At 41.0% G+C, this 19,304-nt stretch overlaps 1 protein-coding gene across 1 annotated transcript in view; it reads right to left on the bottom strand.

The window, feature by feature from the left end:
• The window catches only part of LOC126210193 (D-erythrulose reductase-like), a 71,689-nt gene extending 53,768 nt beyond the window's left edge, over nt 1-17,921 (bottom strand). The window contains exon 1 of the mRNA XM_049939370.1: nt 17,824-17,921. Within this exon, the coding sequence (XP_049795327.1) occupies nt 17,824-17,875 (52 nt within the window). The 5' untranslated portion in view covers nt 17,876-17,921. The remainder of the gene's footprint in view (nt 1-17,823) is intronic.
• Between the last annotated feature and the right edge of the window lie 1,383 nt (nt 17,922-19,304).

Raw genomic sequence — 19,304 nt, 5'->3', positions numbered from 1 at the left:
GTTCGAATCCTGCCTCGGGCATGGGTGTGTGTGATGTCCTTAGGTTAGTTAGGTTTAAGTAGTTCTAAGTTCTAGGGGACTTATGACCTAAGATGTTGAGTCCCATAGTGCTCAGAGCCATTTGAACCATTTGAACCATTTGTCAGAGAAGCACCGGCTGTCATATGTTGGAACCCTGAAAACAAATAAATGGCAGTTTCCAAAAGAAATGAAGGACGTGAAAACCATGGCTGCAAATTCTAGCATATTTGCTTACAGGGAAGAAGGTACGATCGTTTCTTACGTCCCACAAAATTTCAAGTATGCTTTATGACGCTGAAATTGACGAAAACACAGGAGATGAAAGAAAACCTATTATGATAACTTATTAGAACACACACAAAATTGCAGTTGATGTTTTCCACAAATTGTGCTCTGCCCACAACGTTCAGAGGGGCACACGACGCTGGCCCATGGTCGTATTTTATATTCGATACTGAATGCTGGTGGTATAAATTCCCAGATAATTTATATGGGAAATGGCAACGAAAGTCTCCTCCGACGGTTGTTCCCCGTCAGCTCATATGGGAACTCTTGGAAGATCAATTGGTAAAACGAAGTCTGCTTTCCAATCCACGTCAGACCCTGACTAAACACAATATTGAAATTCTGCTGCAAAATCGCCGACCTTTAGTTCTTGTTGGTGAGTGAGCCGACAGTGCCGATACCAGTCAAGGAAGACGGAAATGTTGCAAACCCTGCTTCACAACTAATATAAGAAGGCTGTGGAAATATTCGCGAAAATGGTGCAGACAATATCTGTGTCTTCAACACTGTGATTTTGTTTGCCGTGAAGGATGTGAACTGGGTGCTCCTCCAGAAGATACATGAAAACGCCTCTAATTTGTTTTATTTTTAGTTGTAAGTAGGTTACTTTTCAGAACTTCTGTATCTCGTACATACCATGTAAAACATTTTCTGAACATTATATTTTTCGAAGCGTAGTTCCTTACTTCTATGTTGTTTGTTTATGAAAAATTCTCTAGTAAAATTATTAAAAATAAGTTTCGTACCTGTGAGGCAAATACTGGATTTCAGAAAAACAATCTTGCAGGATACATGTTAAAATTACTAACTGAAAATTTCGAAGTATAAGAAGACAGAAACATTAAAACACTACACAGATAAAACAACAAATAAAAGATATAAAAATCCCAGACACAGCAACACTCTTCTCATTTGTTATAGAAAGCGCGTATTCCAACATACCAGTACGAGAAACAATAGAAATCATAGATAACTGTGGTGTCACCGCCAGACACCATACTTGCTAGGTGGTAGCCTTTAAATCGGCCGCGGTCCGTTAGTATACGTCGGACCCGCGTGTCGCCACTATCAGAGATTGCAGACCGAGCGCCGCCACACGGCAGGTCTAGTCTAGAGAGACTCCCTAGCACTCGCCCCAGTTGTACAGCCGACTTTGCTAGCGACGGTTCACTGACAAAATACGCTCTCATTTTCCGAGACGATAGTTAGCATAGCCTTCAGCTACGTCATTTGCTACGACCTAGCAAGGCGTCATTATCAGTTACTATTGATATTGTAAATAATGTACAGACAAGAGCTACGTTCAACATTAATGGATTAAAGTTAAGTATTCCACCAGTTACCTCCTTTTTTCTGAAGTCTAAATTCCTTGTCCTGTTCCAGACCTCACGCCGGCCTGCGTGAGCTTAAACGCGTGCCTTTCGGCTTCCTCTAAAATTCGTGGGTTGGCTCTCCTGCCAATGCACAACAATAACAACCTGAAAACTTGTAGTCTACTCCTTGATGAACAGATTAAGGAAATACGCACATTAATAAAGCACATAACAGAACAAAATTACTTCCAGTTCAGTAATGAATTTTATTTATAAGAAGATGGATTACCAATGGGGCTCTCAGTTTCATGACCGCTAGCAAACATTTTTGTAAACCACATTGAAAAGATCATTTTCACAAAAGCAGTAGCAAAAGAATACAACATATTATATTGGTTCAGGTATATGGATGACATCCTTAGCTTAATAGATGAATCAAAAAAAAAATTGATAAACTATATACTGTCATCAACAAGATACATAAAAATATAAAATACACAGTTGAAAGAGAACAGCAGAACAACAGAAGAATAAAAAACAAAACAGTAAGCATACGTTTGAAATTTAGCATAAACACACTGCAACGGACATTATCATTCCCAAATCCTCGAGCCACCCACACTCACAAAAGCAAGCAGCACTTCGACACATGCTCTATGGACTCAACACAGTACCACTCACCAAAGAAAGCTACCAAAAAGTGCTGGACATAATAATGCAGATAGCACAAAATGATAGTTATAGTAATAATACAGTCACAAAGCTAAACAACAAAATTAAAAGTAAGATAAAAGCAGAAAGCACCAAACCACAGACAACAACACAACAGAACCAAACACAAACATGCATCCCATAACAACTACACACGATAATCAGAAAAAGCTGAAAGAAAATACAAGATCGTACACAATGACATACAAACACAAACTCACCCATAAAACCACCAACATTTTCCAAAGACAGGGAATAAACATAGCATACACAACAGACAATTCTGTACAAAAATACACCCCAAAAACTGACAAAAAACAGAGACATATACCAGAAAGCAGGTATATATCAACTACAGTGTAACATTTGTGAAGGCAGAACATTTAATGTCAGATACAAAGAACACATGAGAGCGGGAAATATGGGACAAACCACTCCAAATCTGCAGAACATCTACGAAAAAATGACCACAAACCAACCACTAGAGAAGATGACATGAAAATAATTAGGATCAACAATAGAAAGCACCTCCTAACCCTGCAAGAAAAGTACCACATACAGAAAACCAAAGTAGAAAGGAAAACCCTGTTAAACGACCAAGTATACATGCCAAGCAATTCATTATTTACACTAATAGATAAAATAATAGCATAACGCGCCCAAAGAGGATTAATATAATAATACCGAGCAATGTATTAATAATACCATTCAACATCTTTCTACTCACTCATCCAGGAACCCCTCCACAGAATGTTGAAACGGAAAGTCAAATCAGCTGTCACCAAAGTTCTCAACCACTCGCTAACAGCTAGTACAACAACATACAATTCAAACCACCAACCTAAAAACAAATTTCGCACTCGTCGGCTCTCTCTATCTATCTATCTATCTATCTATCTATCTCTCATACACACACACGGTATAAACGTAATGAATAGAAATTAGTCGTTAACATATAATTCGTACTTTGTTAGGTTGGCAACAAGTAGGTAATCGTGCCAAAGAGGAGGAAACACGTATTTGAGTTGCAATACTTGCGTTGTGAAAAGCAGTGTCCGATGAAACAATTATATCGAGTGGCAAAAGAACATAGTACACCACAGGAAAGAACGAGAAACGTGGTGAACAGTATCAAGAAGGTTAGAACGTAAAGTTGTGCTTGTATGGCAGTAATAAAAGAGGTAGTGGGACCTCCAGACCGGATGTGAGGAAACGCAGATCAGCAAATCGTAAGTAATTACTTTTTTACAGAAGATTCGCGACGTGAACTATATCCTTATAGATCCCTCTTATAGATGCCTTAGAACAAGACGAGGCGAAACGCGTATGGGATAATTTAATTAAGCAGCAGCAAGAAAAGGCAGTTTTATTTACAAAACAAATATTTATATGCTTGCTGCGGTGGATGGCCACGCAAACTTGTTACTAGAGAAGGTAATTACCACAAAACCAATTCCAACAACTACTACAAAATCTTACGGAAACAAATACAACATTAACCCCCCCCCCCCCTCCACGTCAGTACTAAAAGATGAAGTTGAAAGAGCGGCACACAATAAGAAAGAAAATGCTAAAATCATGGCAAAGGCATTTAATAAACTTTTGTATCGTGAAGAACCCAAAGAATCTTTCAAATCAATGCAAATATCCAAGTTAAAATTAGACGCTCCAACTTTCCAAGAAATAGAAAGAGTCCTCAAAGGACAAAAAAATTATAAGGCATGTGGAGAAGATCAAGGTTTTTATTGAAACGTGGAAATGTTCAAGTGACACAGCCAAGGCCTTCATACACAAGGCTCCAACAAAAATTTTTGGTAACAGAACAATTCCTTGAACATTCGACGACAGCCAGCATAAAACCACTACAGAAGAAGGGGGATAAGAGCAGTTCAGAAAACTACAGCGGAATCTCTCTCCTAGACCGCACATACAAGATTTTATCCAAGATCCTACTTGAATGATTAAGGAACAACTAGAACAGGAGTTAGGGGAATACCCGGGAGGTTTCAGACTATGGAGAATCCGTGCAGAGTGTATCATTAGTTTAAAATTGATTATTGCATACTACACGAAACGAAACAAACGTCTTGCAATGGCATTTGCAGATTTTAAGAAGGCATATGACTGCCTCCATAAACCTTCAGTACTAAGAATGTTAGGGAATTTGCCGGCCTGCGTGGCCGAGTGGTTCTAGGCGCTATAGTCTGGAACCGCGCGACCGCTACGATCGCAGGTTCGAATCGTGGCTCGGGCATGGATGTGTGTAATGTCCTTAGGTTAGTTAGGTTTAAGTAGTTCTAAGTTCTAGGGGACTGATGACCTTAGTAGTTAAGTCCCATAGTGCTCAGAGCCATTTGAACCATTTTTTGTTAGGGAATTTTGACTTCAAGCAAAACTAATTAAATTTCTAGGACTTACTCTGACCAACACCAAATCGAGGGTTAAGTTTAGAGGAGAAATTTCTGAACAGTTGCTTAAGAAAACAGGCTTAAGATCAAGGTGACTGTCTATCACCGTTATTGGTCAACTGCGCCCTGGAATACACATTGAAAGAATAGTACAGGAATAAGAACATAAGAATTGGTAGTGCTGAAACTAATATAAGTTTGAACTGCTTGGAATTTGCTAATGATTTTGCTCTGCAGCCAACAATGTTCAAGAAACCAGGAAACAAGTTAAATCATTACAAGAAATAGCACAGAAAATTGGCCTCAGAATACCATTTAAAAAGACAGATATTATGCAAACTGGCTCACCACTTGCGAACAAAATTGCAACGCGAGGACGAGAAATCGAAATTTTTGAAAAATTTAAATATTTAGGTGAAATCGTAACTTACAATCTAAGTGAGAAACCGACTTGGCAAAACAGAACAGAAAAACTAAACAAAGGAAATTACATTTCCAATCCACCTATAACAAAAAAACTATCCACACGTGCAAAATTAAAAAAATGTGCAGTAGTTACACAATCAGAAATAACTAAAGTAGCTGAAACCACCTTGAAAACAACAAAATTCTAAACACATAGAGAATAATAATTAGGACATGCATAAATAAACAATATCGAGTAAATGGGCATTGGATAATATCTTCAAATGAAACAGCGTACAAGAAAATAGAACCAGAAAATTATATCTCATTCTTTGGAATCTGATGACAAAGCCAGAAAACAGAAATGGTAAGGGAATAATAGAAAATTGGGGAATAGTAAGAGCAACATCAAATGGGCTACAGAAATTAATGATGTAAGAGAACTCCAAATTACAGTAGACGACCTAAAAAGAAAACAGAAAAAAACACAATCCTGCATGACACACGAACCATGCTACAAAGGAAGATCAGTAAAAGGGCGGCAGGAAGAGTGATCTCAGACGAAGAAAGAAAGAAAGTATCTGAAAGAATGAAGATTTATTGGGCAGACAGGAGAGTAAAATACACTTCATACAATAACAAATTATAACAATCCCTGTACAGCTAACGCTCTGTTGAATTTATTATTGAATTATTATTGAACTGCATTGTATTACTGAGTAGCAATAAACTGTATAAACATTTGTATAAATCACTAGAGGCTATAAAAAATGAATGGAAATGAGTATTTTATTATATTATGTTTATAAATATTTTCAGCACCAAGATTTTTATAAGAAGTTTCATATCAGCGCACACTCCGCTGCAGAGTGAAAATCTCATTCTGGAAAAATATCTTCAATTATAAAAAATTTTTATAAGATAAAAAATCGATTTTTATGTTACAAAAAATCTTTGTGCCGAAAATTTCATAATATATCATACTATAATTAATTTAATTAATTTGTAAAAAATATTGTGCATTAAAAACATGCCAGGTGGGCTCAGAACGCCTCAGAACGCCAGTAGTATATAAAATACCGTGTGAATGTGGACAGCTTTATGTCGGACATATTGTGCGTAATATTGAGCAGGTCTGTGTAGAACGAGAGAGATGTTTTCGTCTATGGCACCCAAAGAAATCCGTGGTGGCAGAGTATTCTCTAGAAAAAGGACATTGTACTGCATTCGACACGATATCTGTTATTAGACAGACTAATAGTTTCTGGATAGCGTAATAAATGAAGCGATCGAGATAAAAATTTGCGACAGTCAGTAAGGACGGAGGCCTGCACGTAATCACGGCTTGGGACTTGCCGTCGGAAGATTGTTGTGTGCGCTGCGGGCGCGCAAACAAAACATTAACTTATACAGCGGTGGAGCGACTACCAGGGACGTCACAGAAAAAAGCGTAGTAGCTATAATCTTATGCAATGAAAGTCGTGGGACACCTCCTAATATCGTGTCGAATCTCCTTTTTCCCGGCTTAGAGCAGCAACTCGACGTGACGTGGACTCAAAAAGTCGTTTTGAGTCCCACACTGCCTCTATAGCCGTCCACAATTGAGATAGTTTGCCGGTGCAGGAGTTTCTGCACGAACTGACTTCTCGATTATGTCCCACGAATGTTCGATTGGATTCATGTCGTACTATCCGAGTGGCCAAATCATTCTTTCGGATTGTTCAGAATGTTCTTCAAACCGGTCGCAAGCAATTGTAGTCCGGTGACAGGGCACAGTGTAATCCACAGAAAATCCATCGTCGTTTGGTGACGTGAAGTCCATAAATGGCTGTAAATGAAGTAGCCGAACATAATCATTTCCCGTCAGTGTTTGTTCCAGTTGGGGCAGACGGTGCAATCTATTCCGTGTAAACTCTGCTCACACCAGTATAGAGCCACCACCAGCTCGCACAGTGCCTAGTTGACAACTTGGGTCCACGGCTTTGTGACGTCTCCCCCACACTCGAACCCTACCAACTGAAATTGGGACTTATCCGACCAGGCTACGGTTTTCCAGTCGTCGAGGGTCCAACCAATATGGTCACGAGCCCAGGAGAAACGCAGCAGGCGATCTCGTGCTGTTAGCAATGGCATTCGCGTCATTCGTCTACTGCCATACATAGTCCATTAACGGTAAATTTCTCCGCACTATCTTAACGAATACGTTTGCCGCACGCCCACATTGACTTCTGCAGTTATTTCACGCAGTGCTGCTTGTCCGTTACCACTGACAACTCTACGCAAACGCCGCTGCTCTTCATACGTGGTGAGAGGTAATACCTGAAATGTGCTTGTCTCCGCACACTCTTGTCACTGTAGATCTCGGAATACTGAAATCCCTAACGATTTCCCACATGGAATGTCCCATGCGTCTAGCTCCAACTACCATTCCGCGTTCAAAGTCTGTACGTCCCGTCGTGGGCCGTAATCACGACGGAAATATTTGCGCATGAATCAGCTCAGTACAAATGATGATCACGTGAAAACTGTCTTGTGATTATAAACATATAAACACACTCACATAAGCGGCCATAAAAAAGTTTCCGTTAGAAGGCCGTGCAGTCCAGAATCGGTATGCCAACCAGAAAAAATCACCGTGAGCAGTGGGGAAATCACCATCTTGCGGATGACATGTAAAAGATGAAGACAGAGGAAATCGCGACTTAAATATAGTTTTAAGCGCAATTTTCAGGAATTCCTTCACCAAATAACAAGAAGTAAATAATGCAGAATTCGTATCAAGAACAACTGTCAGTGTAGTAACTTAGAAGCGCAGCTTAAAGCACTAAATACGTGCAAGTGTTGTGGTCCACATAGCATACTAAATAGTTTTCTTACAGAGTATGCAGATACAACAGCTCCACACTTAGCAATCATATACAACCGCTAGCTCGGCGAAAATCCGTACCAAAAGACTGGAAAGTCGCACATAAAAACATAAAAATGCTAAAAAACCTAATAATATGCCTCGAAAAAATTGGAACTCTGGACGACGAACTGGCGATGAGAAACGGAAAATTATGTTTGGATGCTGGAATGTGCAAGGTATTTCCACTAACATAAATTTACTACCTGCAGAACTTGACATGTTCAACATGGATGTTGTCGTACTCTCTGAAACAAAGAAGAAAGGCCAAGGAGAAGAAGAACTGGATAATTATGTACATATCTGGAGTGGGTATCAAAAGCAGTAAGAGCCAATGCAGGAGTCTCCATTATGATAAAGAAATCATGGAAAGAAAGAATCACAAATTGGACATTCATCAATCAACGTATTATAACTGTTGAAATGACATTATTTGCTAGGGAAGTTGTGATTATTGGCGTCTATGCACCCACGAACGATACAAAAGATAAGGAGAAAGATACATTTTGGGACACCCTCAGGGAGACTATTGAAAAAATCCCAAGAAGAAAGGAACTGATTATCATGGGAGATCTGAATGGAAGGGTAGGAATTAGAGAATCTTGTAGAATAGTAGGAAAACATGGAGAGGACGAATATAATGACAATGGGGAACGATTGATTGCAAATTGTGAACAATTTGATCTAAAAATGACCAACACATTTTTCAAACATAAGGACATTCATAAATATACTTGGCAACAAAACACCAAAGAACTTCGTTCTATAATAGATTATATTATCATTAGGCAAACAAGCAGTTTCAAGGCAGTAGACGTCAGATCTTATAGAGGAGCCCAGTGTGGATCAGACCACTATCTAGTTAAAATGAAGTCTTTCTGGCCATGGAAGAATGCAAGGAGTGATACAAGTAACACAAATAAAACAAACCAGACTGAGAAAGATGAAAATTTACCTTTTAATATTGACAGCCTACAAGACGAAAGTATCAGAACACTCTTTGCGGCCAGGATGGAAAGGAAACTGGTTGAATCATTTGAAGGAAGTACAGAGGAAATATATGACTATATAAAAGCTAATGTGAAAATCATAGCAACAGAGGTGTTGGGTAAAAAAGATAGCAACCACAACCGTGCAGCAGAGTGGTGGTCAGAGGAACTAGAGGTCCTCGTTAGAGAAAAACGAAATGCGTTCCTTCAGTGGTTGAATGATAAATCAGAAGAAACAAGATCAATATACAAGGAAAAGAAGAATGAAGTGATGAAAAAAATAAGGATGGCAAAAAATGAAGCATGGGAAAGAACATGTGCCAAGGTGAATAGCAAATTAGGATTTGGGAGAGCAAAAGAAGCATGGTCAGTATTGAAAGGGCTTCGACAGGATACAAAAAGCAAAACTAATCTCCAACTGATAACACAAAAGGAATGGGAAGAGTATTTCCAAAAATTATTAAATGAGGACAGAGAAGAATATCTAGAAGAAGGAACAGGGGAATATAAAGGACATGAAGATGATGTGATCCAGATTTTAGAAAGTGAAGTACTTCAGGCGTTGAGAACAGGAAAGAATGGTAAATCACTGGGACCAGGCAATATCAATCTGGAGTGTCTGAAATATGGTGGTGACAAAATTGTGAAACTGATAACACACCTCTTCAACAAAATGATACATGGAGATTCAATACCCAACGAGATGAAGCTAGGTTACATTAATACAATATTTAAGAAAGGGGATCGCAAAATTTGTTCAAACTATCGAGGAATTTGTGTTACAAACACATTAATGAGAATTTTTGCGAAAGTAATTAAAAACAAACTGGAAAAAAATTTTAGAACCCAAGAAGAACAATGTGGATTCACGGCTGGGAGATCATGTGTAGACCATATTTTCACATTACGACAGATTTTGGAGAAACATATGGAAAAATCAAAAAAATGTAGGATTAATTTTCATAGATCTAGAAAAAGCGTATGATACTGTTCCAAGAAAATAACTTTGGAGAGCACTACATATGGCAAACATAAACCCTCCCTTGATTAAAATAATACAACAGATGTATAAAGATAACATTTGCCAAATGAAAGTTGGTAATAAACTTTCACAGAAATTTAGAACAAGCAAAGGCCTTTTACAAGGCTGTACCATGTAACCATCATTATTTAAAATCTATATAGATATTACCCCTTAGAACATGGTCTCATAAATGTAATAGTATGGGATTAGAAATAAGAGATGGAGTTTACCTACATCATTTATTATTTGCTGATGATCAAGTAGTCTTAGCACAAGATGGGGAGGATGCTAACTATATGTGCAATCAACTAGCAGTAGCATACAAAACTTGGGGTTTGAAGATTAATTACCAAAAAACAGAATACTTGACTAATGATTCAGATGAGCTATACATTGAAGGAAAGAAAATCAAAAAGATAAACACTTTCTGTTATTTAGGATCCATTTTAGAAATCGAGGGAAAATCAGAGTCAGAGATCAATAAAAGAATTAGTAGCGGACGGAGGGTCATTGGGATGCTTAACTCAGTCTTATGGAGCAGGAATATAATGAGCAGAGCTAAAAAACTAATATACAAATCCATATTTGTGGTTCTGTATGGAACGGAGACCTGGACAATTAACATGAAGCACATTAAAAAATTACAAGCTCTAGAGATGGACTTTTGGAGAAGATCGGCAAGAATCTCCAGGAAAGAAAAGATAAGGAACACCGAAGTAATAAGGAGAATGGAAATAAAAGAAAGAATATATGACGTAATGGATAGGAAGAAATTACAGTGATACGGGCATGTACGACGAATGGAGAAAACCAGAATACCAAAATTGGTACTGGTGTCGGAAGTGGAGGGGAGAAGAAGAAGAGGACGACCTATGACAACCTGGCTCCAAAATGTACAGCACACAATGAGGAGAATGGGCGCAGAGGAAGAGGACACACAAGATCGAAACACCTGGAGAAATATTTTGGGATTATAGTTTAAGAACGTTTATTGTTTGTATTGTAATTTCCAAGTAAATTATTATGTTGGAGATAAGCCTCTGTAATGAGAAAAGCTCAAAATGAAAAATAAAAAAGTCACACTACGACGGTAAGCCATTGAGCAAACAGAAGCGTTATCTCTCGTCCTCCGAGGGAGTGTCATAAACCCTCTGCTGTTCCTAATCTACACTCCTGGAAATGGAAAAAAGAACACATTGACACCGGTGTATCAGACCCACCATACTTGCTCCGGACACTGCGAGAGGGCTGTACAAGCAACGATCACGCGCACGGCACAGCGGACACACCAGGAACCGAGGTGTTGGCCGTCGAATGGCGCTAGCTGCGCAGCATTTGTGCACCGCCGCCGTCAGTGTCAGCCAGTTTGCCGTGGCATACGGAGCTCCATCGCAGTCTTTAACACTGGTAGCATGCCGCGACAGCGTGGACGTGAACCGTATGTGCAGTTGACGGACTTTGAGCGAGGGCGTATAGTGGGCATGCGGGAGGCCGGGTGGACGTACCGCCGAATTGCTCAACACGTGGGGCGTGAGGTCTCCACAGTACATCGATGTTGTCGCCAGTGGTCGCCGGAAGGTGCACGTGCCCGTCGACCTGGGACCGGACCGCAGCGACGCACGGATGCACGCCAAGACCGTAGGATCCTACGCAGTGCCGTAGGGGACCGCACCGCCACTTCCCAGAAAATTAGGGACACTGTTGCTCCTGGGGTATCGGCGAGGACCATTCGCAACCGTCTCCATGAAGCTGGGCTACGGTCCCGCACACCGTTAGGCCGTCTTCCGCTCACGCCCCAACATCGTGCAGCCCGCCTCCAGTGGTGTCGCGACAGGCGTGAATGGAGGGACGAATGGAGACGTGTCGTCTTCAGCGATGAGAGTCGCTTCTGCCTTGGTGCCAATGATGGTCGTATGCGTGTTTGGCGCCGTGCAGGTGAGCGCCACAATCAGGACTGCATACGACCGAGGCACACAGGGCCAACACCCGGCATCATGGTGTGGGGATCGATCTCCTACAATGGCCGTACACCACTGGTGATTGTCGAGGGGACACTGAATAGTGCACGGTACATCCAAACCGTCATCGAACCCATCGTTCTACCATTCCTAGACCGGCAAGGGAACTTGATGTTTCAACAGGACAATGCACGTCCGCATGTATCCCGTGTCACCCAACGTGCTCTAGAAGGTGTAAGTCAACTACCCTGGCCAGCAAGATCTCCGGATCTGTCCCCCATTGAGCATGTTTGGGACTGGATGAAGCGTCGTCTCACGCGGTCTGCACGTCCAGCACGAACGCTGGTCCAACTGAGGCGCCAGGTGGAAATGGCATGGCAAGCCGTTCCACAGGACTACATCCAGCATCTCTACGATCGTGTCCATGGGAGAATGGGAGCCTGGATTGCTGCGAAAGGTGGATATACACTGTACTAGTGCCGACATTTTGCATGCTCTGTTGCCTGTGTCTATGTGCCTGTGGTTCTGTCAGTGTGATCATGTGATGTATCTGACCCCAGGAATGTGTCAATAAAGTTTCCCCTTCCTGGGACAATGAATTCACGGTGTTCTTATTTCAATTTCCAGGAGTGTATATAAACCATTCAGGAGACAATATGAATAGAGTTCTTAGATTATTTGCAGACAATGCTGTCATTTACCGTCTATAAAAGTCATTAGAAGACGAAAACCAGTTGCAAAGTGACTCAGACACGATTTCTGTACGCTCCAAAAAGCGGCAGTTGTCCCTGAATGCCGGCCGGAGTAGCCACGCGGTTCTGGGCGCTACGGTCGCAGGCTCGAATTCTGCCTCGGGCATGGATGTGTGTTATGTCCTTAGGTTAGTTAGCGACTGCCTACACTATGCATGTCCGTCCTCTGGTAGAGTACTGCTGTGCAATACGGCATTCTTAACAGATAGGATTGGTGGAGGACATCGAAAAAATCCAAATAGCAGCAGCTCGTCCTACTAATCGAGTTGGGGTGGTAATCGTTAAACCAAAGGCTATTTTTTTGCGGCGACGTCTTTTCATGAATTTTGCAACACCTACTGTCTCTTCTGAATGTGAAAATATTTTATTGCCTCCAGTCTTCGTAGGGATAAATGATTATTGTAATAAAACAAGAGAAATGAGAGCTCCTACAGAAAGGTTTAAGAGTTCATTTTTCCCACGCACTGTCAGAGAGTGGAACGACAGAGAAACAGCCTAGAGGTTGTTTTACAAGGATGTTAATTTGTGAATCCGTGCTGACTATTTGTTAATACACCATTACCTTCGAGGTAACTCACAACATTCGAACACAGTATAGGATTTAAAATGCTACTGAAAATCCTCGTCAGTGATATGAGTCTGTAATTCAGTGAATTATTCCTATTTTCCACTCACCTTTTTAACATCTCTAGGCCTTTTATTTGAAAGGGGACTGTCCGACATGCCATGTCGATTTTCAACAAGTTTTGGCCATAATTGTGAATGAAGTTGTGAATCTGATAAATGTACTCAACATCTATGGTATCGATGCAAGTCTGTGTTTTCAGACCCAAGATATTAGAGTAGCACTGTGTAGTGTGTGTTAGACAGTCTGGCGATATACTTGGTTTGTAAAGGATGTCAGGTGACCTGACGTGTAATGGAGGCAGCATTACCTAAAAGGAATTTTCTAATAATATATTCTGACGAAAAACATTGTGGAACTCAGATGATATGAATGCAAGAATGTCAAAAGGGAGGTTTTCTAAGGTAATTAGTTTTTATATTCGTTAATTGTGTAGTTTATTTTTAGAACATTGTGTATGGTTAAAGTTTACTGTAGAAATTTTACAGTGAAGTACATGGCTTAGTTGTATAATTGAAACAAGTGTCAAGGAAAGTAATTGTAGACAGGAAAATCATTAAGAAATATTTTGCTAACTTGTCTAGTTGTGAGAAAATGAAAGGGTGTATAGTTGTTATGGTTTAACGAAGCATAGCTATACTTGGAGTCTTTATTCTACTTTATCAATCGTTAAGTTTAGTTCCTCATCTTTCATTTTTTAGCCTTAGGAATGTGTTTGTATATTCGCACTGGACATCGTATCCGCCACGATAGCTCAGTGTGTTCGGTCAGAGGGCTTCTCGGTCGCTGTCGATCAACTTGAACTGATGTCTTGTGACGTCCGCCCAGACCAAACGCAACGAAATACATATATCGAAAAAAAAAAGAGTGGTCAGCGTGACGGACTGCCGTGCTACGGGCCCGAGTTCGCTTCCTGGCTGGTTCGGGGATTTTCTCCGCTCATGGACTCGGTGTTGTGTTGTCTTCGTCATCATTTCATACCCATACGGCGCGCGGATTACCCAACGTGGCGTCGAATGTCGTAAGACCAGCACCGAGGCGGCCGGACCTGCCCCGTAAGGGGCCTCCCGGCCAATGACGCCAAACGCTCATTTCCATTTTACTGCGCATCGTGTGTGCTTTAAAAGCATTTTTTCTGAAAATTTGTAAGATACCATCTTGCATTGCATATCTCAAGTACGGCAAATGAAATTTGCGCACAGGTTGGCCAACAGATTTAATTATCATCAAAACCATGTGCACTATAAAATACAGCGACTGTCGGAATGTACGTATTTGTGAAAATATCATAATAATTCAGAGGTTTCAGATTAGTAAAAGATTTCAGCAAAGTGCTATCTTGTTAGTTTTCAAGCAGTTTATCAGAAAGTCAGATGCGTTTACCTACATGTTCATTTCCTCTGTAATTAGAGTAACGGTTCTGGTACAGTGATTGTTTTCAAGATTAATTGTATTCAGGGATAACATTCTTATCGGAATAATTCTGTTTTGCAGTCAGACAGCATAAGTAAATTCCATTGAAGACGGGTTACTTTTTTGCAGACGGATTGTTTAATATACCGACTAGTCTGCATTTCACATCGTGTAGCGTGAGCTCCACATGTTTACATTCAAAAGTTTAATATTAACACTGTTCTATACATTTATCAGATAGTAACTTGATACATACAGACACGAGTTTAGAAGTATTTCAGAATACCTTCATCCTGGAAGCCTGTGAAGTGACGTTGCACAGAGGTTTTCTTCATAGGCTTGAGTATGTGGCAATCAAAAGCGGAAAAGTCAGGAGAATACGATGCGTGTGGCAGTACCTGGAACCCCATTTCAGCTTTGGCAGCCGTAGTGTTCCGAATCGTAATCGTAAGGGGGCGGGCGTTGTCGTGTTGGTAGAACACCTTTTAATGACGGTGCACACCCTCCACAAATTGCCACGAGCCGCCTACGAATATCAGCCGTGTCTACACCCTCCTTCCACAGAAACCACGTCTTCCAGGGCTGTCTTTGATGATCACGCCACATACTGCGCACTCACGTAATGACAGCATGTGGGACTTATAGCGACTACCCTGCCACCTATGGTACTACATACTTGCAACTATAGCGATCAGTCACATGGCGCGCGCAGAATAATGGGAAAAAAAAGTATAATTCAATAAGGAACGCACCTCGTAAGTCAAGGCATCAATGTCGTTGTTGTTGTGGTCTTCAGTCCTGAGACTGGTATGATGCAGCTCTCTATGCTACTGTATCCTGTGCAGGCTTCTTCATCTCCCAGTACTTAATGCAACCTACATCCTTCTGAATCTGCTTAGTGTATTCATCTCTTCGTCTCCCTCTACGATTTTTAACCTCCACGCTAGCCTCCAATGCTAAATTTGTGATCCGTTGATGCCTCAGAACATGTCCTACCAACCGGTCCCTTCTTCTAGTCAAGTTGTGCCACAAACTCCTCTTCTCCCCAATCCTATTCAATACCTCCTCATTAGTTATGTGATCTACCCATCTAATCTTAGCATTCTTCTGTAGCACCACATTTCGAAAGCTTCTATTCTCTTCTTGTCCACACTATTTATCGTCCATGTTTCACTTCCATACATGACTACACTCCATACAAATACTTTCAGAAACGGCTTCCTGACACTTAAATCTATACTCGAGGTTAACAAATTTCTCTTCTTCAGAAACGCTTGCTTTGCCATTGCCAGTCTACATTTTATATCTTCTTTACTGCAACCATCATCAGTTATTTTCCACCCCAAATAGGAAAACTCCTTTACTAGTTTAAGTGTCTCATTTCCTAATCTAATTCCCTCAGCATCACCGAACTTATTTCGACTACATTCCATTATCCTCGTCTTGCTTTTGTTGATGTTCATCTTATATCCTCCTTTCAAGACACTGTCCATTCCGTTCAACTGCTCTTCCAAGTCCTTTGCTGTCTCTGACAGAATTACAATGTCACCTGCGAACCTCAAAGTTTTTATTTCTTCTCCATGGATTTTAGTACCTACTACCGACATCAATGAGATGATTTAAACATACAACTCACTTAAGGTATGCACTCAAATAGATGAATTTTTCCGTATAGGGTTAAATTTTGATTATATAACCTCAGTGGCACACTCAGGGAATAAACATAAAACCTCGTATTAATATCTCAGCGACAATCAAATTAAAACCAGACAGATGGAAAAAAGAAAGTAAACTAATAAGTAAACTAAACAAGTAATAGGCGTAAATGTTGACAACATTTATCCCCCTTTGCGACAAGACAGTCAGCGCCTTCACGGACAAATATTTGCGGTTGCCTACGGAACCATGACTGCACCCAGGCGTGTACGTCTTCGTCCGAAGCAAATCGACGCCCACGAATGTCTTTCGTTAGTGCTTAAAAATACAGAAATCGTATGGGGAAAGATCGGCACTGTATGGAAGATATGTAACGGCTGTCCAGAGATAATTCTGCAGCACAGTCGAAACAACTGGCACGACAGCTCCGGAAGGTCACGATGAACTTCTTCTTTGATTGCCAGTGCCTGCTGCTCATTAACTTCCTGGAACACTGCGCCTCAGTTAACGCACAGCGGTACGTGGGCTTTCTGCAGACATTGAAATCTAAACGCCCAGAAATGTTGACAGACGGTATCATTCTGTCACAGGATTTTTCTGCCGTCTGTCTCGTTTTCATTTGGCTGCTCCTTATACACATAACTGTAATGCAACTGATGATGGCAGCATGCTACCGGAACGCTTCGTGCTAATAAATACTAGGTTGTCTCGACTATGCTGCAGATGTTCCGCTGGGAAGCCCTTACACATGCTCCACGCAGTCCCGATCCCTCTGCATGTGGTTTCCATATTTTTGGAGACCTAAAGAGAAACGCCGGCCGAAGTGGACGTGCGGTTCTAGGCGCTGCAGTCTGCAACCGCGAGACCGCTACGGTCGCAGGTTCGAATCCTGCCTCGAGCGTGGATGTGTGTGATGTCCATAGGATAGTTAGGTTTAACTAGTTCTAAGTTCTAGGGGACTAATGACCTCAGCAGTTGTGTCCCACAGTGCTCAGAGCCATTTTTTGAATCTAAAGAAAAACATTCGTGGCTGTCTATTCGCTTCGGACGAAGAGGTGCGGTCCTGAGGATCATCAGGGTTCCGTAAGCAACCACAAACATATTTCCATGAAAGGGTTGACGCTCTTGTCTTACAGTGCGATAACTGTGTTAACAGTTATAGCGATAACTTTTGATATAATACTTTATTTTCCTCCCACCTGTCTCGTTTTCATTTGGCTGCTCCTTATACACGTAACTGTAACGCAATTGTTGATGGCAGCATGCTACCGAAACGCTTCGTGCTAATAAATACTAGTGAAAAGCGGTAGAGATTATTAATAAAGTATTGCACTGTCTTTGTCGCTACGGTGATGTACCTCGACCCGCTCCCGTCACCAGGATGCGTTGGTTCTTGAAGCTGATCTCCATGTCCGAAGCACAGAACACGTACACAGAGCGCCGGGCGCTATCGCTCCGGCGCTTAAATAACCGAAGCCGCAGCCTGTGCAGCCGTCATGCGAGAGGTCAACGTGAGGATCAGTCTGGTCTGGCGGCTGGGCAGGACGCAGAGGTCAGTCGGAGATGAGTCTCCTTTACGTAACCGCCACCTCTGAGGATCGGATCGACGGCTGTGTTTACTGACGGCTTATCTGTCCCATCCGGCAGCAAAGAGAGCACCGAGTGTGGAGGTTCCCATTGAGGCATGCAGTGCTGCGTAGATTGCGAGGGACAGCTTGTTTATCTACCACATTTACTTGCTTTTACTAAAGCCTGGTTTACACGACGACACTAGGTTGCAGGCAACTACGCCACCGGCGTGTTCTAACTTTGGCGACACTAGTTGCAGGAGTTTCGACGTTACGTGTGTTCGTAGAGTGTAGACGAACGAAAATATGAAGTGAGGAACGGAGAATAATGTTCGCTTTCTGGATACCTAGGCTTTGCATGGGTGTTTGTGGGATTTCAGTGATGCTGATTACAAAAATAAGCAACATATCAATAAATGAAAAGCACCAGTTTGCTTTTGTTCTACAATATTAGTTTTATTGTAAACCGGTTTTCGGCTTACAAGGCTATCTTCAGACATTAAATTCAGGTTTACAGTAAATGTAATACTGTAGAACAAAAGCAAACTGGTGCTTTTCATTTATTATAATGCTGTTCTACCAAGAACCGACGGAAGATTCTGTTAATATGAAGCAACATATTGTTGCCGCTGACGGTTTGACGCTTTGACAGTATCTGAATTGTAGGGCAAAATTTATTGAGTTAGGAGCACATACACAACTGAATTAAGAAGAATACAAGCAAGTGTAATTCTAGCTGTAGCAATGCTCTCGTCTACAAGACTAAAATCCCATCGTTCGAACTCGCCAACTCTTTGTTAAGGAATATTGTTGACAGGAGGGAAGGCTATACAAATTCAAGAAGCTGCATTTTTTATTCAATATTCAGCTATTTAAACGTCGTTGCAGTGCTCCCCATTCACAAATGTTAGAATTTTGAAATATTGCCATTGTAAAGATCTCTCTTTGAGAGAGTAGTTTGCAAACCATTCTCTTCTTAATACGGCGTGCTTCGATTAATTATTGTTGCTAATCTTAATAATTATTACTGTTAATAATTATTGGTGTTAATGAAATAGCGTCATCAGCAACTAAAACCGCATCTTATAGCATGCCGAGTGTTCTCGATTGTTATGCACGCAATATGATATGTAATTTCAGTTCTGGCGACAGCGCTTCATGCATTACAGTACCTTTATTCCTTATCGTATAATTAACCCTATTTAGAAGAAACGTGAACAGTTTTGGTGACATTCTAAGATAATTAAAAGAACTTCTTGGATCTTCCGATA

This window comes from Schistocerca nitens, chromosome 10, assembly GCF_023898315.1.
Source record: "Schistocerca nitens isolate TAMUIC-IGC-003100 chromosome 10, iqSchNite1.1, whole genome shotgun sequence".
Classification (NCBI taxonomy): domain Eukaryota; kingdom Metazoa; phylum Arthropoda; class Insecta; order Orthoptera; family Acrididae; genus Schistocerca; species Schistocerca nitens.
The sequence above is the reverse complement of the archived record's forward strand: the minus strand, read 5'-3'. Positions and strand labels throughout refer to the sequence as shown.